The sequence below is a fragment of the Aquila chrysaetos genome, chromosome 17, assembly GCF_900496995.4.
Source record: "Aquila chrysaetos chrysaetos chromosome 17, bAquChr1.4, whole genome shotgun sequence".
Lineage (NCBI taxonomy): Eukaryota > Metazoa > Chordata > Aves > Accipitriformes > Accipitridae > Aquila > Aquila chrysaetos.
Genome location: NC_044020.1, coordinates 13233323 through 13259977, shown reverse-complemented (window position 1 = coordinate 13259977; position 26655 = coordinate 13233323). Strand labels below are relative to the sequence as shown.

The following is a 26655-nucleotide window of genomic DNA, read 5'->3' as shown; positions in this document are numbered from 1 at the left end:
GCCTAATTCTTCTATCTTTGCATTCTTGATCCCAGGTCCGGGTTTTCACTTACCTCATTGGACGGGAGGTCACTTTTGCCCCCAATGTGAAATGGATCGCCTGCAACAACAAAGGTGCTGTATGGGAATGGTTCCCCAGCCCCCATCACACATGTCACATGGACTGCAGCCATGGGGCCCTGGACCTGTTTAAGGCTTACCTACTACAGCTGGGGCCCATGAGCCCTCGGTGGGAAAACAGCCTAAGGAAAAAGCAGACCCTGCTAGTCCATGAAGTGCTCCTGTGTCCAACTAACACAACTCCATCGTGCTGAGCCACCACATTTTCCTGTCACGGTGCCAAGGGACACTATGACCGAGATTCATGCTGGCTGTAGTCCACCTAAGTCCCTGTGCTTATTGTGTCCCAGTTGCTGGCTTTTGACAATCTGTCTAAAACTCTGTCAGAAAGCCTGACATCTTTTGGCTGAGATGTAAAACGAACATCTCTTCTTTAAAGATTTTACAGCATTTTTCACAAGGTCTACAGGTTAACCCTTATATCCCGTCCAAATTCTTTGTGTGCCAGTGGTTTCAGTGAGGTACCAGGATAGCTTGTTAATCCCACCCCAAAACCAATATTCTCTCTAGCTGGCATGAAATGGCATAAATGGGAAAATCCATTCAGAATAGGTGAGCCACCTCTATGCATTTGGGGCCAGTTAAAAAGTCCAGTTAGTCCTATCAGAGTCTGCAAGGGTAAAGGAAGAAAAGAAAAAAAAAAAAAATGTCTTCCCTATTTGGGCATGACCTGGCCTCAGTGTGCCTGGAGACGGTCGGCAGTGCTTGCTACATCAGTATCCTGCTTAAACAGGGAAAGGAAGGGAAGACTGAAGCTGGGGGCTGACTAGCTAGGTATATCAACGCTTTTCCTGGCTGAGCAGTGGTTCCAGCAGACTATGAAATGCATGAGTGTGTTTGCTACCAAAAATAATTGACAGAGAAGAGTTGCTGGCCTGCAGGATGTCTGTGAGCTGGGGACATTCAAGGCTTAAACATTCGTCTATTAGCACTATGAACCACACATAGCTTTTCTAGTTTTTGTTAGACGAAACAAAAACCTGGATTTCAGATTGCATATTCAGCCATAAGATTAGTGACAGGGAATTCACAGTGCTGTTGGTTCACCATAAAATGTGAGAATGGATTCTCCTGAATAACCAAACAGAGAACAAAAATATGCTCTTTGCACTTGAATTCTCACTTACCAGACTTGAGCTCTGCAGAAGGCTCACTGATTTTGGTGGTTCTGTTTCAACACATTGTATAGCTCTTCTAGTCCCTGTTTTCAAGCACACTAAATCTATTTCCACATCACAAAGCTTATCAGATCATGAGCCCTTTCACATGGCAGTGTTTTCCTAGTGATAACAAAAGTTTTCCATCTATCTGACATACTCTGTCCTGTACCAAGTACAACAAATCGGTTCCATGTGATGAGAAGCAGGACAAGAGTCCTTATGATATTACACTGTGTTAGCATTCTTAAGCAGTTAAGCAGCTAGTTTTGAGGAACTTTTGATAACTTGAAAATGTTCTTCCCCTGTACTCCTTGTTGTAGTATTAGACTTATGGGTCCATCTGCAGGGACAAAGCTCTGCAAATAGGCAACTTGCACTTTTACATGCTGCTTCCAATGGATAGATGGATGTAGTCGCCATTCTTGGATGTAAAGCTAGGCAGACAGAAGAGTAGAGCACTGGAAAAAATCTGGAAAAGAAGTTGGGAGTTTGGGCTTCATATAAAATTGGGTGGGGTAAGGGGGTAGCCTGGTGGAATACTTTGTTTGCATATGTTTGGCCTTCAGGACCAAAGGCAGCCTGATTAGTGGATGGTTTTGCCCAAGACCCAAAGCAACATTTTATATCTGCTTGGTATGATTCTGGTTATATCAAGACTCTGGTCTTGAGCATTGGTCCAGTATTTTGAGAAGAGAGCCAGTGCTTTGAAACTCTAAATTTCCACAGAAACTGGTGGATACAAGGCACATTAAGGCTCTTTTGGTAAAGAGCAGATAAACTGTCTGGGTAGATACAGTCTTTGACATCTAGTTTTCTAGCTTTGCATGGACACTCATTGAAAAATATGGAAGTCACATTAGCAGAGTGACTCACCCCTCTGTCTCTCCATGAAGGCTACTACACTCAGATCTCCACACTAGCAGATGTCCAGGAGAACGTGATGGAGTACCTGCATGTGCTCAGCCGTCCCATGGTCATCAACCACGACCATGACATTATTTGGACTGAAGCCTACATGGACAGTGCGGTAAGGACCTACAGCACAAGTCTTTAGTCAGCAAACAGTAGGCCTATGGGCCAAACTGGCGCAGGTGTCAGACACCCAGCTAGTATGTTAGGCACATAACTTGTCCCAGCTTCCCATCTAAATATCTTATGTGTATCAGAATTTAAATAAAGTCCTGAAATTTATGTAAAACCAGGAGTTGGGTGATTGATAGAAATTACTGGTCTCTGGCTCTGCTGAGACAGACAATATTTCTTTTCTGCTCACTCCTGGAGTTGAGATGTGTATGCAGACTCAGGTCTGAATCTGCAGTGAACCAGGAGCCCAGGACTAATCACACAGGCATAGCATGACTTAAGCGGTGCTTCTGTGAAAGCAGGTTACCTTCTAAAGGATTATTCACAGGAAAGATTATTTACAGCTCAGGATACAGGTCACAGAGATTTATTTCCTCTAGCCCAGTAGCTAACTGCTTACTGCTTGCCACTCAAAGATACAGATCTCAGTTTGGGAAGCAGGCTCACTCTTTCAGTCCTTGAGCTAGCAAGACCTAATGTCACCGCAGACCTGTGCTCAGCCCTGTGGGTAAAGGACACATCGCAAAGGACCAGACAGTCAGCACTCCCAATGCCCCTTGCTTTGTCACAGGCCTGCCCTACAGGAAGATATTTGGATCATGAGCAGGTGCTATTATGGTGTTGTGTTGCCAAGGTAGCTTTGAAATTCAAAGGAGTAGACCACCACAGAAGGAACCTTCCCCTGCACTTCCCCAAATAGAAGACGTTCCCCAATGTTCATCTCCATCCCTTTTTACACTGCCAAAAGAGAAAGTTACAGTTCTTTTGGGGCTCACTGTGCTTTCAGGGAGATAGACAAAGTTTTTTTCTTACACTGGACTCTGCACCCCAGAGAAGTGTCTGCATAACTGTGACAGCTAGAGCTGACCAGAAGTCAGATTTCCCTGGACCAGAAACAAACCTGATGTCTCAGGACTATTTATACTATCTGAGGGGAAAAATTTTTCTAGGAACATTAAGAATGTTTCCATAGACAATCCCACTGTGGGACTGAAGTTATTGGCTCTGGTCTGGCCAGCAGCAGATTTAGGGTGTCTGCCACCGCCCTGGGGAGAACCCACAGTTTTCAGGTTTAAGATCCACAGTGAGAAACCTGAAGTCTCTGAGTTGGAGTGAAAGTAGGGGTACTGAGCTTAGCTTTGTAGCAGGAAACATGGAAGTCCAGGTCACACATGGTGGTGCTCGGTGTTGTGCTCAGAGTCAAGACCACCTGAGAAAGAAATACCTCCAAGACAGCCAGGCTTGCACCATCATGGTGCATAGATGTTATACTCAGGAGACTCTTGTGGGAAGGGACCGTCCCCCACCTCTGTGCTGTGGCTGACCCTTGAGGCTGCAGCTGTGGCACACTAGCTCTGTGCAGGTGACATGGGGATGTCTTCTGCTGCAGGAGCTGTGCCAAGTGAGAGCTGGGGACGTGGTACTTGAGTGTGCTAAGCAAAACCTCCACAAATGCTACTCATTACCAAGCAAGTTTATGCTATTAGCAGGCATGCCACCCCTGGCACTGGTGTATGGTGTCACACTTCCCAAGGCAGCCACAGGGATTTGTTTGCTGCACTTGTTTTGCTGTATCTCTTTTCTTGCCTCTTGGCTTGGCTTGCCATTCTCTTCCTCCACCCCAACCTCTCCCATCTTTGATTCATTCCTCCATTCGTGTATTCATTCATCTGTTCATCCATGTCTCTCACTAGCTGCCACAGTCTGAGGAGGTAACTGCACCCCTGTGTTTTGTGAGTGTGCTGTTTCCCTTGTGCCAGTTGGTGTGTCAGTGCCAGTGCTCACAGCCACAGCTGGCCTGTACATCTGGAGCGGGGGGGTGGCTGGGGCTGCAGGACTGAAGGAGCCCTCTTACACTGGCAAGAAGAGGAGAGGAAATTCTGGATGTACTGGGAAGCTGTCCTGTGCTGTTGGTTCAGAGTAGGTAGGGGTGTCTGTTGTGCAGTAGCTTAGTTCACCAGATGTCTTTTTCCATATGTCAGGTAAGTGTCAGAGAACTTTATTTGCTGTGTATTAGTGCAAATGTTGCTGTGAATGGGAAGTTTCCACAAAGAATCATCCAGACCAGTAACTCAAGATACCAGGCTCAAATCTCCATCAAGCAACTGTATAGATTATTGACTGGATCTTTTATGGCTCCCAGCATACATAGTAATGGATACAGGAGGTCATTTCTTGCCTTGCTACTTGACCAAATGAGAGATGGAAGGGGGATGCTACTGGCATCAAGGGATTATGTCCTTTTGATAGCTAGGTGCGTTTGGGAGACTCCTTTGCATGTGTCTTGCCTCTTTTACCTCCTTTCATATATGTGTTTAGAGCATCTGTCTTCTGCAGAACTGGGAGCATCTGTTACCCCACCCATTACATGTGCATGTCCTGTATCCCCTGTAGAGATAACTTGCTATGTTGTATCTGTTTGGATCGTTATTTTGTCTCTGTTTTTCCTAAGCTTAAATGCTTGAGTAACAAGTATATATAAGCAGGCTCTGTGTGTAGTTGTGCCTTTTAAATATTTGCCTGTGGTGTTTCGCATTCGTGGTATTCATGTGTTTGCAATGTAGATGACATCTCGTTTGTGATTTTGTTCATATTTGTGTTGCTTTTCTCTATTCTGTGCTCCTTGTGTTGGTGGTTTTTACACTTGTTGCATAAGTGCTTATGTCTACACTCCCAATGCGTGGTGGGTATAAATAGTGCCACCACTTCTACAGGTTCCTGTCTCTTCATTAAAACAGCTCTTTAATTTCTCCTGCTTCAACACATTTCACTGGCTTTCATCCCATCCTTAACACCCCACATGAGCAAGCATCCATCCCACAATCCTCTTGGATACAGAGTATTGAAAAGTGCTGCCATCTCTTTTTAGAGGGGTGTGGGAGACAAGGAGGTGGCTAATTGTAATCAACATCTGGGGTCCTTGGGAATTCCAGTGCCTTTCACTTGGATTATCTGCAGTATTGCATTTGCTAACACATGGCTCGTTGTTCTGTGGCAGCTCTTTGCATCTCAGGCTCAAAGTCTGTTGCTCATGACAACAGTGGCTATGCCAGTCTTCAGCAAAAAGAACGAGACGGTGAGTGCAATGTGGACTTCGCTCTCCTTCCAACCAGCAGAGGTGAAAGGATGCAGCGGACCTTTGCAGGGTTTTAAAGCCAATGGTCTCTGAAAGAAGAGCTGGCCGTTATTGACTGCGGTAGACCGCTGACAGGATGTGCGGCTGATAATTTATCTGACAAAATGACAGTCTGTCATTTCCTCTGAATGCTATTTCTTCAAAATACCCCTTAAATATGACACTTCTCCCTGTTTTATCCCTTCCATTTTCAAACCTAGCCTAATTCACAGACCCATAAAGCTTCAAGCTGGAAGAGATCATTACCTTGTCTAGTCTGTCCATTTTATTGCAGATCTTTACATTTCATACAGACGGTCCTTCATGAGCCCAATAACCTGTGTTTGGCAAAAGTGTCATTGAAGAAAGGCATCCAGCCCTGAGCTCTCCATTGTGGTTTCTCACTCTCCATTAAAAACTGGTGTCTAAAATCCACTTTCAATTTGTCTGACCTCACCTTCCTGTCATAATGGCTTTCTCTGCTAGATTGAAAAGCCTGTACCCTTTGGTATCTTCTCCTGGGAAGCTTCTTCTACACTGCAATAATGTCAAACCTGTCTATCTTTTGATAAGATTAAAAGGTTGGACAATTTAGGTGTCTTTGATAAGGGCATTTCTTCTGGGTTTTGAAACCATTTAGACACTCTTTTCTGTACCATTTTTAGCTTCTCAGCATCTAAAATGGTAGCTGGTACCTTACCACTGCTGTACAAGGGATAAACTCTTCATCCAGGTCCTACAAACAATTGCCTGCCTTCTCCACCTGAGGCTGGCCTTAATCTGTATTAGCACAGCACCACAGTGGGAGCTGTCATCATGCTCCCTAGATGCTTACTAAACAACCAGTTCCCCATTTTGCGGGGATTTCCTGCATTTCTTTTTCCTAGGTTAACAAACAACTTTGTATTTGTTGTTTGGTTTAGTTGGCCCAAGTTATCAACTGATCCATGCTGTTCTGCATGATTGCCTTGCCCTTGCTGTTATTTCCACATATTGAATGCAGGGGTTTGCCCTCAAAACTTGTTGTCATGATTTTATGTTACTTCTGAATCATAGTCCGATATGCTGACTAGTATTGGGTAGAAAACCTCCTCTCCATAAACACTGGAGCAACTCCTTGAGACTTTTTGAGATATGTTAGTTGGTTTTGAATTGATATATTCATACAAGCCTAGAGAGAACATGTGAGAGACTAGTAGGAAGGCAGTAATATGTATTCAGGTAAAGAGCTACCAAAATTTTGCTTCTGAAAGTGGATTCTCCTTTGTTTTTAAGCGATCTCATGGCATTCTCCTGGGTGTGGTGGGCTCTGATGTACCACTGAGGGAGCTGTTAAAACTTGCTCCACGGTATAAGGTAAGACTGAGATAAAGCAATTTGTTATTTTGCACAGCAAAGTCACTAGTCATTCTTCCATGGGCATGACTGAAAAATCATTCCTCTGTCTGTAGGAAGAACTATGAGTGTAAAGCAAGACATGTTGGATGTGGCGATGTGTGGTTTCTCTACAGCATGTGGGAAATCATTCACTACTGGAAGCTCTTAGGCTGCTTCAGAAACAGAAGGACTAGATGATCCAGTAGATTGGCAACAGGTCATGGAGTCTTTGCATCTTGATGGTCACCAATCTAGGTCTCTCAGAGATGATATGATCTGACAGCCTATCTCAGAAGAATTAAAGTTCTACATCCAGTTCCCAGTGGACAAAAGCTGCCATCCCAGTTGGCAAAAAATAAACCACTTTCATTGTCAATATTCTTAGCAGAAAAACTGAGGACTGAATGGACTACAGAGAGCCAACTTTTCTGTCATGCCTAGAGGTTCCTTTCTCCAGATCAGCATGAAGATTTCTTGGCAGGACAGTGTACGGGAAGTTGGCTCTCACTCAGTTGTGTTGTACCTAGATAGAGTATTTGCTCTCCAGAATTGTTAGTCCAACCACTTTCCATTAGCTCTATGTTCAATACATCTGAAAAAAAAATGTTCATCCACAGGAACCGCCACCACCACCCCCACCCCGAGATGCACTGTTTAGTTTGGTTTCTGCTGTAAATTCTGTGCAGTGACCTTTTGTTCAATCAGTCTGCACACCAGGAGACAGCAAGCACATCTGAGGATCATGCTGAAATCAGGCAATTTGAGCCATCATTTCAAGTTTTCAGTTTCTCTTAAATAACTATCAGGCAACTACTACCAGTTAGGCAGTTGTCCAAAATCTGATTGCTGAAGACTCACAGGACTGAAAGTGCTGTCAGAAGCTATGAATTTGTGCAGCGCTTCCAGACATGGATGCAGGGCAGACCATTCACATGCAGCTGTAGGAAATGATCCTTCCGGCAACCCAGGAACTATGAGAAGCAGGGTGCATGTATGCAGCATGAAAAAGCTAGCTGGTTTGGATCTGGGGGAACCTTGTCTAGGAGCTTCAATTTTTATACACATTTATTTTCTCTATAAGACTAATACCTTTTCATCTTCCTCCCTCCACATCACTCAAAGGCCATGTGATCACAATAATCTTTCTTCTGGGCCAAGGAGAGACACTGTTCTTTCCTCCAAGCAGTGCCAGGAAAGGAGGGAAAATTATTTGAAGGATTTCTTTATATCAGAGGCAGGACACGACTTCCCAGAAGCTCTTCCAACTCTAAACCAGTTTGGAAACCTAGGATCCTCAACTTGAATCCCCTGGCATATGCGTTACAAAGGACCAGTTCCAGAGTTACAGCCCTTGAGAGCTCGTACATTCATGATTGTGCTTACTGGGCTGGGAAATTTCAGCTTTAATAGGCCAACAAGGAAGTTTGCTGTAGTCCTGATCCAATGTCTTGGTTTCATTCTTGCCACGCTGAGCTGAGCTCAGTGTGCTTTGGAAAAAAACTGTTTCACTTAGAGAGAGTCCAAAGTTTTGATCCGGTGATATGTGTGAAACACAGAATTAATTCCCTTCAAAAAGGCACAGATTGTAAATGACTTACGTCCCCACTTCCCTACTGTTATCCCTCCAGGATTGTCTCTATAGGAATATAAATTTGCAACAACTTTTTGAAGATAGAAACCTTAGCCATTCTTGTTTTCCTCAAGACACCTCTTGTTTCGGCAAGCATGGGCTATCAGCAGGTTTTTAGCAACTCGGGGTTTAGCTGGAATTTGTATTATATATGGGCTTGATCTGAGTAGTTGCTCTCTCGGAAATCTCTTGCAGATCAGGCCAGCCACTGTCTGCTCTTGTTAGATTATGCTGTTCCTTAAAAAGCATTTTAAGACTACAGGCTTCTACAATTGGCCTAGGCTAGGTCTGGTCTTGCCAGCACCAAAACATAATGCAGAGCTCCTCTGAAGATTGACCGGTTTCCAGGGAAGCCATCTGTGAGATTCATACTCGCTTGTTCATTCACTGCTGTGCATGTGTAGTGATGGGCATACAGACCTGTCACTGCTGTTTCTGTACTGTTTCCGACATTGCCCATCGTTGCCCATTTTATGTGCAGCACTGCTGTGCCTGCTGTGGACAGCTTATTCTGCCTCTGGGTGGTAATTGTCCACAAGGACAATCAGACTCTAGGAGGGCATCTTTTTCTGAATGTGTACACAAATCAACTACCTGCCCATCCTTTTGTGCATCCAAGCACAGTCAGCCTGCTCAGAGCGGCCAGAGATCCAGAGATAAATGCTTTGGGATGGACCCTATTTTCTTCTGGTCAATACCTTTAAAAGGAAAATATTTCTGAATATTGGTGGTGCCAGGGTATCAGTGCACCCATTACACAGCAGTGTTTCTAGCTAAAGCACTAATTATTCTAATGCCTTTTTCTCCAGCTGGGTGTCCACGGATACGCCTTTCTGAACACCAACAACGGCTACATCCTTTCACACCCAGACCTCCGTCCTTTGGTATGTATAGCTCTGAATTTGAGAACCTTTGCTTACTTGGAAACAGTGGCTTTCAGGGATGCTCCTGATTTCATATATTTTATTGAGCTGTGAAGGCTACCAGGCACTGATATATAGGCACCTAGGAGCCTGAGAGCTAGAGAAATCAATTCCACATACATAGATGTATATATGCACACACACGTGTATGAAGTGTAAGGCACGCTGCTTGCCTGTTCTCCATAAGAGTGCATGTGAGGCCTGTATTTGTGTGCACTTGCTGTATTGTGGGTGCACATGTATTTGTGTCCATGCAAGGTTTCACTGCCGGGCTGAAGAAACAATTCCGCTCACTCGGGCATATCTCCTACAAGAAGATTCAGCATGAGTAGGACCACAGTAATAGCTACCCAGCACCTGTAGTGTTGGACATCTTGGGAATCTGAGGCTAGCAGGGTCCAGTACCACAAATCTTAGTAACATGGTAAGTCAGAGACAATTTAGAGACCAGTAGGCTGCAAAGACTGTCTGGGCCTTGAGGGAGTGGACACAAGGACAATGTTTCTCCCTCACTGTGCTACCTGGAGCTTCAGCCCGCACATCTGTCTGCAGACACACAGCTGGCCTCATTACTCCGATACCCAGGCATGCAATGATTTTACATTTCATACACTTGTCTGTCAGCACAAATCCACCTGCACACAGCTAAAACCATTAGTGTGGATACTGGCAAGGGAAAATGCCACCACAGGGCTTCACAGCAGCTGTCTTCAAAAAGGCAGCTTTGCACAGGGAGACCACAGGCACAGGTAGTTACTTCAGTATGTGAAGAGAAGGGACACATCCTAGGTAAGGGCACTGCTTTATCCTCTACCTGAAACTGGCCTCTCTTAATCTGCTTCACACCTTTTCCTTCAGCTGGAAGATTACAGGGAAATAGCTCTCCTGCATCAGTTAGCCCTAGGTGAAAAGCCTACCTTTCTGTCAGTAGAGTCAAAGCCAAATTCCCACCAAAAAAGATCTCATGCTGGTATTATAGTGTTAATGGATTCCACTCTTAGCTGGGGGAAAAAACTGATTTTCTGGAGGCAAGTGTATTGTACTGATCTATTTAGAAGAACACTTTTCACAAAGGAGGTCATAGCCTTTACCTGCAAGTTTACCTGTGTTCCTGCCCGTCCCTTGCTCCTGGATCAGCCTCTCCCACTTGAACTCTCCTAGCTCCGCACTGCCCATATGAAGAAATACGTGGCACAGGACCAAGAAGGCCCTTGCACCCAAACGGTGCCTTCCTAGTCAGAGAATAAATTAGACACCCCTATTTTTCAAATTACATATCAATTCTTAAAGGGTTAGTTTAGGAAGTTATCTAGCCATTTACTTGGGGTTTGTTTTGTTCTGTTTTTCTTTTATTAATGAATGCCAGTATAAAGAAGGAAAGAAACTGAAGCCTAAGCCAAACTACAACAGCGTAGATCTCTCAGAAGTGGAATGGGAAGACCAGGATGAAATTGTGAGTATCAGAAAGTGAATTTAGCCTTTTTTGTAGCTCCTTCTTTCTATTGCTTTGTGTGCCTGTATGGAAGGGGCGGGGGAGCAGCAGGCAGCACTCCTGTTTTTTTCTGTGCCTGGCTGGCCCTGACTAAGAGAGTCTGGTGGTCTACAAGAGGGCAAGGATGATGCTCCCCTACAAAGTGCTTGTCTTCCTTCCCAGTGTGAGTTTTCTTCCTCATGGAACAGGGAGGGCAAGCGCTGGCTGGAGGAAGGAAGCACTTTAGAGGGTGCTCCGGGGAGCCAGTCTGTGTGTACACGGCCCAAATGCTGCCTTAATACAAAGGCAAAATAGCTTAGGAGTATGGCAGTGTCCCATGATGTTATCCATACATGTAGTATGTGAGATACAGCTGAAGCCACTCAACTAATGAGATCTGCAACAAGGAAGAAAGTACATTCAAAAAGACACTAAAGCTTCCAGTCACTATTAATAAACAGACAAAGAGGATAAGGGACTCAGACACTTAGGAAAACCAAATTTCCAGAAACCACCTTGTTGCACAGGTGTGGAGGCACTGAAAACAATAGCTGACCGGAGGGAAAAGATTAGAAAATGCCTTTTCTACTGTCTTTCGAGCAAAATTATTAAAAAGGGATAAACAAGAAACAGCACGCACCTTAACAGCTGCACATTGCCGCATTGCACAACTAGGAACCCAGATATAATGAGAAGGTAGAGAGATTCCTCTGTGGCTGGTTTTCTTTTACTTGGAAGAATTAGGAGAGAATAGATACTTAAGTTACTAAGATAAGAACTGAATTTGGAGTAAAGTAGAATTAGCTGTGGGACACATGCTTCTGGATTACGGGGGAGACTGCTGACATAAATGGATCTGATGCTATAGATATCCACTTAAACAGGTAGGACAAACGAACTGCCCAGCAAGAGGATCAAAGTAGCTACTGCCACTAGTGCAGGCCAAATACAAAGGGCCGGACCAAAGGAACTTTAGAAGTGGAAGAGTGGCAAATTGAGAAAGGAAGTACAGCAGAACTGGGTGTGAAACATGGAAAGCAAAACAAAAATAAGAGGCTTTACATGCAGTGGAACCACCAAGATACAGGTTGCCAATGGCTTTGTGTGGGTTTGCTGATATCTTCTAGGACTTCTGCTCCCATTGTAGTTTTCTCTCTCACTGGAGCCACTTTTAGAGCTGTTCCTCTCTACCCAGTTTGCTATTTTATGGAAAAAAAAAAAATCCAGGAAATGAGAGGACTTTGCTTTGCTGTCATATTTATTTGGCTTGCAGGTTCCTGTCTGGCCAAATAACATTGATACCTGAAAGCAAATATGATGCAAATTGTAAGGTTTCTGTCCATAGGCAATCAGAGTAAAATTATCCAGTGAAAAAAAAGGTCAAAAGAGGCATGAAAAACAAAGTCACTTTGTGTGACTTCCAGAAGAAAGAAAGGTTGCAGTCACTGAGGGTACAGAGACATTCAGTGACGCGAACGATATCTGCAGTGTGACTTCAGCAAGTCTAGAGACTCTCAAGATACACCCACTGCAGCAGAAAGCTGCCAACATTTCAACACTCAGATTTGCAGCTATGGTATTAGATCAATGACAGACTCAACATCAGTTGCAGTATAATCTCAGCAACACTGATAAGCAGCAAATTCAGACTGGAAAAATATGCCCAAGTGCTAATGATGTGTAATACAACCAGCTGCTAAAAAGAAATCTAGGGGAAGTAAGATGGCACTGTCTGGAAAATACCAATTGATGCACAATGGTGCTATCTGCAGCTGGGCAGCAAGGAAGTTTGGGGTTACTTGTAAAGCAACAGAGGGATATTCTCAGTGCGAGGGTGTTGTGGTTTAACCCCAGCTGGCAACTAAGCCCCACACAGCCGCTCGCTCGCTCCCCCCCGGTGGGATGGGGGAGAGAATCAGAAGGGTAAAAGTGAGAAAACTCATGGGTTGAGATAAAGACAGTTTAGCAGGCAAAGCAAAAGCCGCACACACAAGCAAAGCAAAACCAGGAATTCATTCCCCACTTCCCATGGGCAGGCAGGTGTTCAGCCATCTCCAGGAAAGCAGGGCTCCATCACACCTAACAGTGACTTGGGAAGACAAACACCATCGCACCGAACGTCCCCCCCTTCCTTCTTCTTCCTCCAGCTTTCTATGCCGAGCATGATGTCCTATGGTCTGGAATATCCCTTGGGTCAGTTGGGGTCAGCTGTCCTGGCTGTGTCCCCTCCCAGCTCCTTGTGCCCCCCCAGCCTCCTCGCTGGTGGGGTGGGGTGAGGAGCAGAAAAGGCCTTGGCTCTGTGTGAGCACTGCTCAGCAGTAATGAAAACATCCCTGTGTTATCAACACTGTTTTCAGCACAAATCCAAAACACAGCCCCATACTAGCTACTGTGAAGAAAATTAACTCTATCCCAGCCAAAACCAGCACAGAGTAGAAAAGGGAAGTGTCAAGAGATCTTCCCCAGCAGTCTAGGAGCTGTCACCCAATGAAGATTTTCTTCAGCCTTGACAGAACCACTGAAGAAGAAATTAGTCTGCAAAGATGTTGAAACTGAGTGGCAAAACACCTAGATGTTGTGAAACCCCTCAGGTAAACTGTATGTCTGCGTTGGTTTGAAACCACACAAGCAGATAGGGGAAGGGTGTCAGCAGCACCCGTTACCAGTGACGGGAATGGCACAGACTCATAGCCCTGGAGCAGGAGAGTTTGCTGTTTGGGGTGTCGGGAATGAGTGCTTCAGCATGCACCGGACCACCCCTTTGTCCGAACTCTGCTACACATTTTTCAAAGTGGAGGCCAGATGTTGCCAGAAGTGTCCTGCCTGAAAAGCATTATGGGGGCTCCCAGACACCAGGACTGTAACTGATTTCTCAATGCAGGAAAAACTACTGAGGAAGAAGCAGCAAGCCAGGATTGTGGCACCAACCTACAGCCACTGTCACCTGGGGGCTGGGCACAGGGCAAGTAGCCTGCCTGCAGGCTATGTGGAGCTGAGGAGATCCAAGGAGATCTCAGATATCCACTGAATTACTTCTCCGCTGCCTTATGGGGCAACGAGAGACGCCTGACATTCAAGAAGATATGGATGAAGCAGCACTATCTGAACTAAACCCAGAACCCATAGAAAATGCTGCAGGCTGTCAGACCAGAACAGAGAGTGTGCTGTGGCTCTGGCAGGAGGTCAAACACTCTTAGCCAACAAGGAGTAATAGTACCAGTCAGTGTTTTGATTTCCAGGACACGGGCCTTGGGAAACACAAGCTTTACATTCTAGGTCTGTAAATAACCCACATCAAGCAGCCATAATAAACAGAACTGTGGCCCTGTAAAGCAAAGGCAGTTGAGACTGGCCAACACCTGAATGGAGGCCTGTCTCTGGCAGTAAGGAAGCAATTTGTGTGAATGAATAAGTTACTTCCCACCTTTTTTTCTATCCAGGCTGAAGCAATAGGTTGATATGCTCTGGCAGGCTGGACAAAAAGTCAAAGCCTCTGCACTTGTGGAAAAATTCCCTGGCTCGCTCTTGCAAGAGGCTGAGAGTCACGGTGAAAATTACATTTTGCCTTTGAAACCTGGACTGAATAAAGTGGTCTTCTTGCTGCCTACTCTGCTATCATACAGTCTTGCTTTACTGTGTTAAACAGCTGCTTTGCTGCACCTCAGAAGTGGTGGTGAATACAGCCTATAATTTATAAATCAGTTTAAAACATGTCCAAAAGCTTTGGAATCGGTCTGGGGGAGTTAGTGGGTTTCTCAGGTGTCTCCTCTTCCAGGCTCTTAAAGCACCATGCTAATGACTTTCTGGCTGCCAAACGGTGAAGTCTGAAACTTGGATTGGCAATTTCATAGCTTCCAGATCCTTTCCTTTTGCTAAAAAGACATATCAACAAGCTTTCAGCATAAGCCATTATTATTCTGTGTCACTTATCAGCCTGACTGAACAAGGATCCTGACCACTGAGAACAGGTTCTCAGTTTAAAAGCAGCAAGAAAGAGCTGTGGGGGGACAAAAAACCAGTCACTCTTTTCTGCCAGTCCCTGTTCATTAATGACAAGTGGCTCTATTAGTTCCTGTTCTGCCCTGCCTGGAGACACTAATACTAATCTTGTTCACCTCTGCAGCTGAGAACTGCCATGATCAACGGAGAAACGGGCTACCTCTCTATGGATGTGAAGGTCCCTGTGGATAAAGGGGTAAGAAATTATCCTTCTGTTCAGGCCACACGAGAGAGGGGATGGGAAATGGATGCTGAAGAACCACGAAGGATGTGGTTTTAATACTCAGCATTTCTGAGTGTGAGGATTTTATTGTTTCACCGCATATATAACACATGTGCTAAAGACATAAAATAGAGCATCGTTAGAAATGCTCTTTATACCTACTGACATTCTGCTCTTGCAAAGATATTGGAAATGCCTCACAGCTCCCTACTTTGTCCAGGCAAAACCAAAAAACATGTTGTTCATTGTTTATAGGGCTGTGAAATGAATTGGAGATCTTCAAGAGTTTAGAATGGGGAAAGACTATGCTGAGCTGAGCTGACCTAGACAGAAAGAGGTTTGGAGGCTATTTTGCAACTCCCTTTCCCTACCCAAAAACACTCATGAAAACTTTGTCCCTCACTCTGTCAGAATGCCATTTCCTTTCTCCAGGTCCAGGATTAAATTTCTATGCAAATATTTACAGACGTTTTATGAAAAGTCCTAGTGAAATGGAGACTTTTGAATGTTCCCTACCAGCTCTAATGTAGGGTTATACATCTTCCCTTGGAATCAGTGCAAAATTATCTTGTACATTTACGTTCACTCGTACTTTTTCATTCAGGTTTATTTAACTCTCCTAAAGACTTTGGCTTTCATCATTTCCTGTTAGGAAGTATTCCAGAGTCCTGCAAGTTACACTGCCCAGAAGTCTTCCATATTTCAGGAAAACTTTCCATCTTTTATAAAGAGCATTTTTTTCAGCGATGAAGCTGGCTGAACTGCTGCCATGCTAAGCCACAGTCAGCACCAATTCCAATAAACGGACTGTTCACAGCCACTGCTGAAATGATGCCATTTCCTAATGAAGACACCCCTCCATTTCCTTTGAATGGTTGTACTCGTGGATCTTGTAAATAAATTCTTTTTCTATATTCTTGGTATTTGCAACTATCAGGTACCTGTCAATTGTTTCGCCCTTCCTCTCTTGGGCATTGCCAACATCTGCATTTGAAATACTTGCACACTTTTCAGTCCAAGCAGTTCAGCAATTATTTTTGTTCCCTTTGTCTCTTGTATCATTTCTGGTACACAAGTACCAGGGCTTCACTGAATTATTTGAGCACTGTTTCCCTGTTGCTCTGTAGAGAGCATCTATTCTCTGCAATAGGATATTTCTGAACAGGGACCCCCAAGTCTCCTTTCTGCTGTCCCTTCAATTTCCACCCCTTCCCACAGTTGCGCCGGAACAGCTACCTTGGTGTCCATGTTTCTTAGCTATTTTTTTCAGTTGCCATTTTTCCACATGAATCCCACTCCTTTTTGTCCAGTCTTTCTAATTTTTAGGGCTGTTGGGACTTTTTCTCAGTATGCAGAGGAATGTTGTTTTATTTTGTCTTACAGATCACTGGACATAAGGGCTCCTAAGACAGAGCCTGTCTGTTCATCTCATTAAATCTTTTTCCCTCGACGCCCTGTTGTTTACTGTTTCTTTTTGTTTACAGTACTGCAGCTGGTTCTCACTCCACATCTTATTTAAGCCCACTTTAACTGATTCTTTAGAATAAAATTTCATGAGAAGCTGTTTCAAGTGCTTTATATAAACCCAGATACATTGCATGTCCTTTATTCCCTTCATCCATTACCTTTGTTATTCTGCCAGAAAAGCAATCAGGGTTTTCCAGCAAGATCTATTCTTTATAGGTCTAGATTGCTTATTTTGCTAGCTTAACCTCTTTCTCTGTCTCTGTGCACCCTCAATAACATTTCCTCTGAGTCATCCAAGGATACCTTTTTAGTTCAATATTTTAGGGACATCTTTCTGCTCCCCTACTCAGGGAAAAAAAGATAACAAAAAGTAGCCTTGGTAAAAGATATTACCTGTTTTATTCTGCAACTCTGCAAGCGTTATGAAGCATAATAGGAGACTGAAGCTGAGTATGTGACAGTTTTACTATTATCAGAATACACACAGAACGAGGACCAGAAGTGAAACTTAGCAATTCCCACTTGTACTCTGCTAGCTGATGAAGCAGAGCAGCATTGAAACAAAGAAAGTGCTGACAGAGTCTTGAAACAAAGAGAATGAGGCAGTCAGATGGTGGAGAGAAGGGCTGAGTGAAGGGGAAGAAATTATTCTGCCAGCCATGTAAACGTTGATTCCCCAGGTTGATCTCGAGAAGGTATTGAGAGTGGAGTGAGACAGAGAGGGAAAAACAAGGACCAAAGACAAGGGGCAGTTGTTAGACAGATCCAGTGGCAAAAATGCCTTCCCTTGCAGCTAGGGTACAAAAGGGCTGTGACTGTGAAAGCAGAAGAGCACGGACATGGGTATGGGCTGTGGCAAACCACTGATAATGTCATTAGCTAGGACTGGCTGCCTAGTACAGTTACAATACCAAAACTGGAAACACATGTGTTCCCAGAGAGCAGGTGCTGGTAGTCAGCAATCCTATCACTGTGCCAACATGCCCGTGTTCCTGTCTTCTCTGTTGCTCTGAGCTACATAGCAAAGTCCTGTCTGATCGTCCTCAGCCCCTCTTGGCTCAAGGGTGCCTCTGCTTCTCTTCAGTCCCATGGATAAGTGGTGATACCTCCAGCTGTCTTGGGGAGGGCTGGCCACCCATCCCCAGCCCCTTGTCCAAGCAGAGGTTTGCCTTACCTCCCATAAGGCACAAGTGCTGTGTGGCTGTATGTGCAGAAGAGGGGCAGGTCAGGGGAACAAAGGATGAGCAGAACAAGCCCTGCTGAAGGAAAGGGTCTCAGAGTAGTGGTGCCCCAGGCCATTTTCTACTGCATCCTTTCCCCCAGGGGCAGGCCTACACCCTCAGGTCTCATTCTTCCCCATGCCTCCCCGCCTCTGCCATCAGATCAGACTGGCAAGGAAAGGGAGGCTTAATATCTCTTGTACGTTCTCCACAGCCACCAAACACCACCGCGCCATGTTCCTTGGGAGTATCAAAGCACTGTTGGAACATCTCGGCTCAGCAAAGGACTTGGACCCTGGTGTTCAGCAGTACACAATTGCCATGCATGGAGAGAGAGGGGAGGGAAGGGGTTGAGCCGTCTGCCACCTCCTCACCTAACAATAACCCCATCCCCGTCAGCCCATCTGCTGTGTGCACAAACTCGGGGCACACTGTGGAGCTGGCACTGGCTCGCCCTTTGTGCTTCGCTCCACTTCCACTGCTGCACAGCTTGAGCAGGTTAGAGCAGGCGCTACTTTCCCTGGGGAACACTGAGTTTTCTGTGTTCACTCCCTGTCTCCCACACACATCCTCTCACCTCGTTTTCAGACTGGGGCTGGGATTTTAAACATATTAGGGTTCATATACTGGCATAAGGGTTGGATAGAAACTTTCCAAAAACTTTTCTCCTTTGGAAAAGAGTTCCACTGAAATCAACACTTTTCTACAGGAAAAGGCCAGTCTGGCAAACAGCTGAAGTTCTGAAGCAGCTTTCAATAATCTGAAATGTCTTCAGTTGAAATGTCAGTCTGAAGAAAATATTTTCATGTGAATCAAAACAGCTTGGATTTGAATCAGCACTTTTTTTCAATTTGAAAATGTAATTTATTTTTTTTTACTGATGTTTTTTAACAAAATTGGAATATGTTAATGTTTTGTCCCAGTTTGGCATGAAAGCAAATGTCAAGAATCTCAGCATTTCCCACAGGAGTGGGGAGACTTGGCCCTGGCTGCCCACCCACACAGTGGGTAGGTTTGCCATCCTGCCTTTCCTCCGACCCCACCTCTCCTTCCTACTTGTCCTACTGAGCCCCCCTTCTGCTTGTGATGATGATGTGCAAAGCCATCAAGGTTGCTCTGTATAGCAAAAGAGCAGCAGGGCCCCAGCACGTTGGCTGGGAGGGTGTGAGAGGGAGGGCAGCTTCCCCCCACCCCTTCCTGCAGCCTGTGCCGGAGCCCTAGAGCAAAGAAAGGTTTAACTGAAGCCCTAGATGGAAAGATAGAGTGGCTGCCTGGATCCTGAAAGTCACAAGTTGCTGAATATGCTGAATACTGCACATTCATCCCTGCCTCCAGCCAGCCCTGGCAGGGTGTGAAGTGTTGGTAATGATCAACTGTTCTTGCTTAGCCTTGGGGATGTATATCCCAGGTCCCCATCATCACTATGCTCTTGGTCTGTCAGATGGTCTCTCACTTTTTTATTCATGCTCTCATTCCAGAAACGAGTTCTCTTCCTCACCAATGATTATTTCTTCACGGATATCAGTGGCACACCCTTCAGGTGAGCAAGGACTCCCGTGACACCAATATGGTGTATCAGAAGTCTGCCATCAGGGACAGCAAATTGGTCCCTTCATAAAACTGGCTACGACTAATGAGTAGAGCGGTGGGAATAACTGACTTCTTTGTTCCTATAGCCATTAAAATATTGTTTGGGGTCAACTCAAAAGGAATATTATGATTGATCTGAAGTTCAGAGTCCAAAAGCTACACCTTAGGAGAAGCATGTTGTTTCATTTCAACGAAATGACACATCTCCAATTTTCAGTTCCACTGAATATGTTTTATATTCTGGTGTATGGCTCTAAACGAAACATTGTTATAAACTGAAAATTATAAAACATCACATAAGAAATCAAGCAACACTTTTTTTGTGATTTTTTTCCCCAGCTGAAATGGTTTGAAATTGGCACAGATTTGAGAAATGTTATTGTTGACCTGAACCTACAACGCGGGCCAAAAAAATTGTCACCAAAAATGCCTCATAGCTCTACAGACAGGTTCCTTAGCCTCTTGTGCTGAAATCGGATCTCACTTAATCCTCTTTTGATGATGTTCTTTTCTTTAATAGCTGTGGAGGGAGTTAATGTCTTTAGGGGTTGTAATTGTAGGGAACGCAGTGTCATGTTTAGGGATTACACCTCTCCTTGCTGACAAGCCTTCTGTTTTCCTTCCTGCCTGCAGCCTGGGTGTTGTGCTGTCCAGGGGCCATGGGGAGTACATTCTGTTGGGAAACACTTCAGTGGAAGAAGGTAGGTGAAGCTGAAACAGCCGCGCTGTCCTAAGGGACAAGGTAGCTACTCTGAACTTCACTGCTTCACTTCTCCTTCACAGCCTGTATCTGCCTGCCTGCTACCTAACTGAATACTGTATGTATTATCTGGTTTCAGGTTTGCACGACTTGCTCCAGCCAGACTTGTCTTTAGCAAATGAATGGTAAGTGGAGGAAATCCTGTCAATGACACAGGACTTTGTCATGAGATTTTGGCAAAGCTCCCAGCAATTTGGCTTGAGTTCACCACCCTCCGTGGCCTAGAGAAAAAGCAGTGTTGTTCAGGGGCTGTACCTGCAAAGACCTGATTGTCTCCAGGCAATTCAGTTCTACCTCTCCCTTTGGGAGATCCCACCAAGGCCTGGCACATCCCTCTGCTAAGAAACATCTCCTGAAATTTATCCTCAGTCTTCTGTGTTCAGACTTATTTTGTTCCTCCTTGTGTTCCTCAGAATTGTGCTACAAAACCTACAGTATGTCAGTCCTGTCAGGAAATTTTGTTGCAAGCTTAGCGAGAGATTGAAATGCTTTTTTAAATCCTAGCTTATTTTTGGTTGGCATTCTTCTGAACTGAGCCTAGACCTAATTTCTAGTGAACGTGGAAGTGATTTATGACCCCTATTTCAATAGCAAGCATAATTTATGGTTTTGCTTTGTTTGGATATGAAACAGGGTGAAGCATGGCACTTTCCATTTATTGCTGTGAGGTTTGGGATTTTCATGAACCCAACATTCAGTTACACCCAGGCACATGAACCCAGCCTGTAACAAAGCCAAAATAACTATATTCAAGAAGCCCTGCAGCCCTTCACACCTCTCATTACACTGTCAAGTTTCACAGGCAGCGCATTTGAGACACAAGCAGTGACTTCTCCTTCTTCTACTCCTAACTTGGGGTGTCAGCTTACCACACTTTACATATTCATTTCTCTTAGACGTCTCTCATAAATCACTCCTTTCAGCCCCTTTATGGGTTGTAATTCTCTCTTATAACCCCTTTGTCTCTGTTGTCCTGACAATGAAGCAGTCAAAATTGGAAGCAGGATTAGAAGACTGGTTTCTTTTATAATACATTTGTAATACATTCTCCCGCTTCTCCCCAAACTGTGTCCTGAGGCTCCTGCGTCCGTGTCCATTTGGGACAGCTTTTGTTGCCACCATATCATACCGCAAGCTCATTCCTCATCTCACATTTTGTTTCACTGCGTCTTGGTTTATCTGCTCCCAATCCAGTTTTACTCATATTGCATGCAACCCTCTGCTTTTCAGGTCTCTCCATCACATTGTTGTTTACATAGACACAGGTACACATCTTAAACAACATATACAAATAACTGCTGGAAGGATTTGGGACTGCTATGTCGCATTGTGAGCTTATGCTGGAGAACATAACAGCAGCCCTACTAAGCGCAGCAGTCAGATTAATTGGTGTTTGGTTTATTGGTAGGGTTTGACTTACAGCCACATTGTTAGATTTTGAGTGGGCACGGCATGCAGCAGCAGCAGCAAAATCTTTGCAGCCCAAGCTTTCTTGCTGAATGTTTGTTTTCAGTTATTATTTTCCAGGAGCATTTGCTTGATTGTGGTTTCTCTTTGCCCTTGCGGGCTTCTTCTCCCCTCCCCACCAGGATTTACTGCATCACCGACATTGATCCTGACCATCGGAAGCTCAGCCAGCTGGAGGCTGTGATCCGTTTCCTCACCGGAGAGGAACCTGACCTGGAATGTGAGTCCCAGGCACCAAAAGGGCCCTGCTGGGGTTTTTCTGTACCCATCACAGGGGAGAGGGGACTGTGACAAACTGATTGGTGTCAGATTGAGCTCCTGTGGCACCTGCTCACACAGGCAGGACTGAACTCAAGCCCAGTTTAATTCACATGTGGAAATGAGCCGAGGATCCACTTCCTTGTTTTCGTCAGAGGATTTTTTTTCCATTTCAAAGCTGTCACATAACTCAGCCTTATTGAGGGTCTCAGCATAGGAAATACTGAAAAGTGAAAGGCTTGAATGGAGCTTGGTGGGGGATGCACACCATGTCTAAGACAGACTGACCAGCTGGGCTAGAGGGGGTGATGGCAGGAGGAGCCAGGAAAGATGCTGTGACTGCTCTGCTCTACGGGGCCCCAGCCAGCATCCTCTAAGGGGTGCGTGGTGACATCTAGACAGATGGGTTCTTTCAGAACAAGGATTATTAATTTTGTTTTCCAAACTCAATTGGTAACTGAGTTGGGAAAAAAAATTGTTACAGCACTATTATCTTTCCTGGCCCCCTGCTGCTCATCCCTTGCACCAGGTCCCATTCTCCAGGCGACGTGGCCAGACAAGCAGCTGATACAGCACCACTGTGGAGTGGGATCTCTGTTGGGGGCAGAGGTGGGCAGCTGTGCATGGGAACTCCCTACAGCAATTTAGCTTTAGGATGTCCTTCAGCCCACCTCACTCTACATGGCTTCAGCCCCCTTAGTTGTGCCAAGTACAAGCTTTTGCATGTAATGCTCTACCTGAGAGGCACAAACCTTTGGCATGAGAATGGGAATCTCTTAAAACTAAAACCAAATGTAATCCAATAATTGTTCCTCTCTTGCACAGTGTGAGCAGACCCCTCCTGGCTGTCTTTGGAGGAGGCTGAAAAGAGGAGATGTATGAGTTGAAGAGGCCAGGGAGGAGGAGGAAAGCTTCAGGAGAGCTGACTGTGAGAAACATGCAGATTTGGAAGTGCTGTGGAGGAAAAAGAAATAGGATTTGGATACATCCTAGACATGTGGGGCCTGGGGAGGGAAAGATCTGCTGGTGAGCTCTGGTTTTGAGGTCTGAATGACAGCAAGGATGGAGAAATGGATTCTGACAATTGTGACAAATACAGGAGAAAAAGTTGGGAGAACTTGGGAGAAAATATTAGGGGAGACCTGGGACCTCAACCCAGTAAGTGGAGGCAGAAATGCTGAAACAGGGGGAGGGGGGCTCCATCTAGAACAGCACTGAAAGGGACATATCTGCAATATGACAGCCATCAAATTCTCACAGGATGAAATGAACGCAGGCAGGGCAATAGAGAAATGAAGCAGGTCAAATAAATGGGATCTTACAGTATGCCATTGAGCACATATCCGAACCTTCCTAAACACCTCTCAGTCCCAATCCATGCTGGACTAGACTGGTAGCCCAGACTGGCTTGAGCATCTGGGGGGAACCAGGACAGGATAGCATTTTGTGAGATTTACAGAAACGACAGAGAGGAAACAGAGAAGCCAATGAACACAAGGACAGAGCAGAAGCCATGAAGAAGTCACTAGGGGCTTTGAAAAAGCTTCTTGAGTGGAATGGGGTGTCTGGTGTCCTTCTACGGGGCACCTAGAAGACAGATCAAAACAGGGATTTGAAGCAATGGTTGTGGACAGCCTATTCAATCAAGAAGGTCAGACTGAAGGCCTGATGAATAACTTCATTTGAAAGCCTCTCATTTGCCCACACTTTCAAACCCAAAGTTTCAAACCCTTCCACTAAGTTTGTAGGGGAACCAGTCTGATGATCTCAGATGTAACATCTGTTCTTGTGCTCTCCGTCATCCAGAGTGATAGGTCCTGTTCTCAGCCCTGCAAGGGGAAGCCTCTTTTTGTGACATGTTGCTTCACTGCCCTGGACCAGGCAGATATTCCATAATAAGGAACTCTAAGACATCTCAGGAGAGACATATCTTTCTCCTGATTCTTGTTCTCTCTTCTTAGGTGATGAGGAGTTGGTCCAGGAAGTGCTGTTTGATGCAGTGGTCACTGCACCCATGGAGGCCTACTGGACAACACTAGCCCTCAATATGTCCATGTAAGTCTATGAGAAATAAATATGAGTAAAACACAATTGAAGATGCATTGCCAGATGCTATGGGCTTATGCAGTGCCTGAAACAGTCACAGATCCTTGCAGAGTGTATAAGAAACTTTAGAAATAGCTAAAAAAGCTCATAGAAATAGCTCAATAGCTTTAGAAATAACTCAAAAAGTGTCTCAGGAGTGGACTCCAGCAGGTTGGACCTTCTCAGGGGAGCCTTTAGTTTGGTGAGTTTATATATCACTGGAGGACAGCAGTGATGCAGATATGTCACTGCAAGTGGTGTTCAGCACTAATTCTTTGCAGCACCCAACACAGATGCACTGCATTTGCCTCTGTAGTTGATAGAATTTGGTATCTCAGGGCACCTGAGACATTTCAGTTTGAAGTTATGAGTTATTTCTGCATGCAACAGTTATCCCTTTGAATGGCAGCAGTGTGGTTTGGCTTGACTTCCCATATGACTGTAGCAGAAGTTCCATACCAGGTGGCAAGGAATTTGCTCCCTTAGCATCAGCAAAGGAAAGGGAGTTTCATCTTGTCTCTGTTGGTGATGCCTTCAGATTAAGCCTCAGGAAGGCGGTGAACAGGCTGGCTTCAGTGAACAACTTTCTACTTTACTATTTCCAAAGAGACACCTTTTGCTTGTAGTATCTAATAACGTCACACAGATCTACTTTCAGTAGATCACATGCCACTTACTTACACAGATGCGTGGCCACGGGACTCCTGTCCCCATTTCAGTTACCAGTATCCTCACCACTAACAGAGCTTGAGCCAATGGCAATCATGCTAGGACACCCAATTATCAGCACATCTTTAAACGGCTACACCAACACAATCCCCTCACTTTAAGGCCATGGCACTGCAGCAGGCTTTCCACCATGTAGCTGTTCCATCTGTGCCCTTGATACATCCAGCAAGATGTACCCGAAACAATCTACTGCTTCAGAGTCAGTCTGCTAGCCTGCCCATCCCCTGCGTGCTTGAGACAACCATTCTCTCTCCGCAGTCCCTCTCCCTCACTTCAGCCTCATGCGGGCAACCTGGAGCAGGGCTAGCAAGAGGAGAGGAGCTTATGGTCTACTTAGAAGTAAATTGAATGAGCAAACTTCAAAGGTGTGAATCTAGGCAAAGGTCTAAGCCTGCCAACTGTTAGCCAGTAACAATCTGTTGCCGTTAGCAGGTAGGAGCCAGTGTCGCTCCTGGTGTAAATGGGTTATATTGCAAATGAACTTGGGACCACATCTCCAGGTGAGGCTTCTAGTTTGAAAGGTCCTCACCCCGAGGCAGAGAGATGGCTGTTGTTCTGAGAACTGTTTGCTTCTGCTTGTGTATTTCTGTTCCACAGGGAGACTGAGGTGGGTGTCGAGATGGCATTTCTGGGCACTCGGGCTGGACTCATGAGGAGTGCCCTATACGTGGGCTCTGAAAAAATTTCCAACAGGTACGTCCCTCAACTGCACTAAGGGATTTCTCTCAGTGACTCTGAAAGGGCAGCACGAAATCACCACCAGCCTTAGAAATGTATTTGGGAAGACAGAAACAGAAAGGAAAGAAGCAACACCTTGGTGGCATGGGTGCTGATTTACAGAGTTAGGGTAGTAAGGGTCCTTTGTCATCCTCTGGTCCTTTTGAGTTTTTCTTAAAATACTGTCCCAAAGTGCATTCTTTTCAATGAAAACCTTCAATCGTTCCCTGACTTCAGTCAGCTAACAGAGAAAATGTTCACAGTTACTATATATCCCCAGGACCATTTTGCAGTGCAGAGGCTCTGCACTCCAGTGCCCTGGTGACATTCCAGCTTGGCTAGGTTTGATCTTTCTGTCTCAATTCCTCTTCCAGGTTTATTCTGTTCTGCCTCTTACATTGCCCACATCGCAGTAGTATCCCAGTGCCTTCCAGTGAGGCATTAAGTGATGTGAGTGACATCTGTCATATATGATTCATTCTCTTGTCTTCTCCCTCAAGGCAAAAGTGTGTGTTCAGTGGAGGGTTTTGACGTGGAAAGGGTATAGTTTGCATTTTTGTTGTGTTTTGAATACGCAGGCTGCTGCATGCTGCTCTGAGAAAGGACAGGTCACAGAGGCACACCAGCAGATGGAACAGAAGGGGACAGTGTGGTGGTCCTTAGCTTCTTGGCAGCTGTTTCTGTCTCTGAGTTCCCCAAACACAAGTCATAAGTTCCAGGCAGAGAGCTCGGCTGTGCCTGAAAGGTGACACTCCATCAGCCACACTCTTCACGTTTTTGAGGCAGTCTGGATAAGTCAGAGTCGTCGGGCTCTGGTGACAAGGGAGAAAACAACCTGTGCTATAGGAGGCTGATATGATGATTCCCTACCCCAGACCGCTCATCAGGAGCATCGTCCAGTGCTTTTAAACAGCCGCAGTCACCACGCTGCAGTGACAGACCCCCCACACATCACACGAGGGGCACTTCTGGAATCCCCTGAAGGGAGGGAACCATATAAATGAATAATTATCGTTATATCAAAATATACAGCAAAACGAGAGCCTGAAAACAAAGGGGATTTGTCAGGCAAGACGTAGGGACCTCCAGGGAGGCCAATGACCTGATTTTCTCGAGGTCTCTCCTGAGCACCCACTGCCCATCGTACCATGCCCCCAGGACCCACCCTCTTGCCTTCAGGAGCACCGATTTCCTCAAGTACTTAGTTCCCTGCATCTCGAGGAATCCAGTATTAAGCCACAACAGCGTGACCTTCGTTTTT

General features: G+C 45.2%; 1 protein-coding gene across 6 annotated transcripts in view; it reads left to right on the top strand.

Annotated features, from left to right (window-relative positions):
• The window catches only part of CACNA2D4 (calcium voltage-gated channel auxiliary subunit alpha2delta 4), a 131261-nt gene that overhangs the window by 32221 nt on the left and 72385 nt on the right, over positions 1-26655 (top strand). For 4 of the 6 annotated variants that reach the window (XM_030040134.2, XM_030040132.2, XM_030040136.2 and 1 more), the window contains 14 exons: positions 36-114; positions 2174-2307; positions 4058-4075; positions 5362-5439; positions 6754-6834; positions 9295-9369; positions 10775-10861; positions 15003-15074; positions 19267-19328; positions 20012-20079; positions 20218-20263; positions 21728-21825; positions 23825-23918; positions 25275-25370. In XM_030040134.2, the coding sequence (XP_029895994.1) occupies positions 36-114; positions 2174-2307; positions 4058-4075; positions 5362-5439; positions 6754-6834; positions 9295-9369; positions 10775-10861; positions 15003-15074; positions 19267-19328; positions 20012-20079; positions 20218-20263; positions 21728-21825; positions 23825-23918; positions 25275-25370 (1088 nt within the window). The remainder of the gene's footprint in view (positions 1-35; positions 115-2173; positions 2308-4057; positions 4076-5361; positions 5440-6753; positions 6835-9294; positions 9370-10774; positions 10862-15002; positions 15075-19266; positions 19329-20011; positions 20080-20217; positions 20264-21727; positions 21826-23824; positions 23919-25274; positions 25371-26655) is intronic. The other 2 variants (XM_030040133.2, XM_030040137.2) reach the window with 1 other exon arrangement.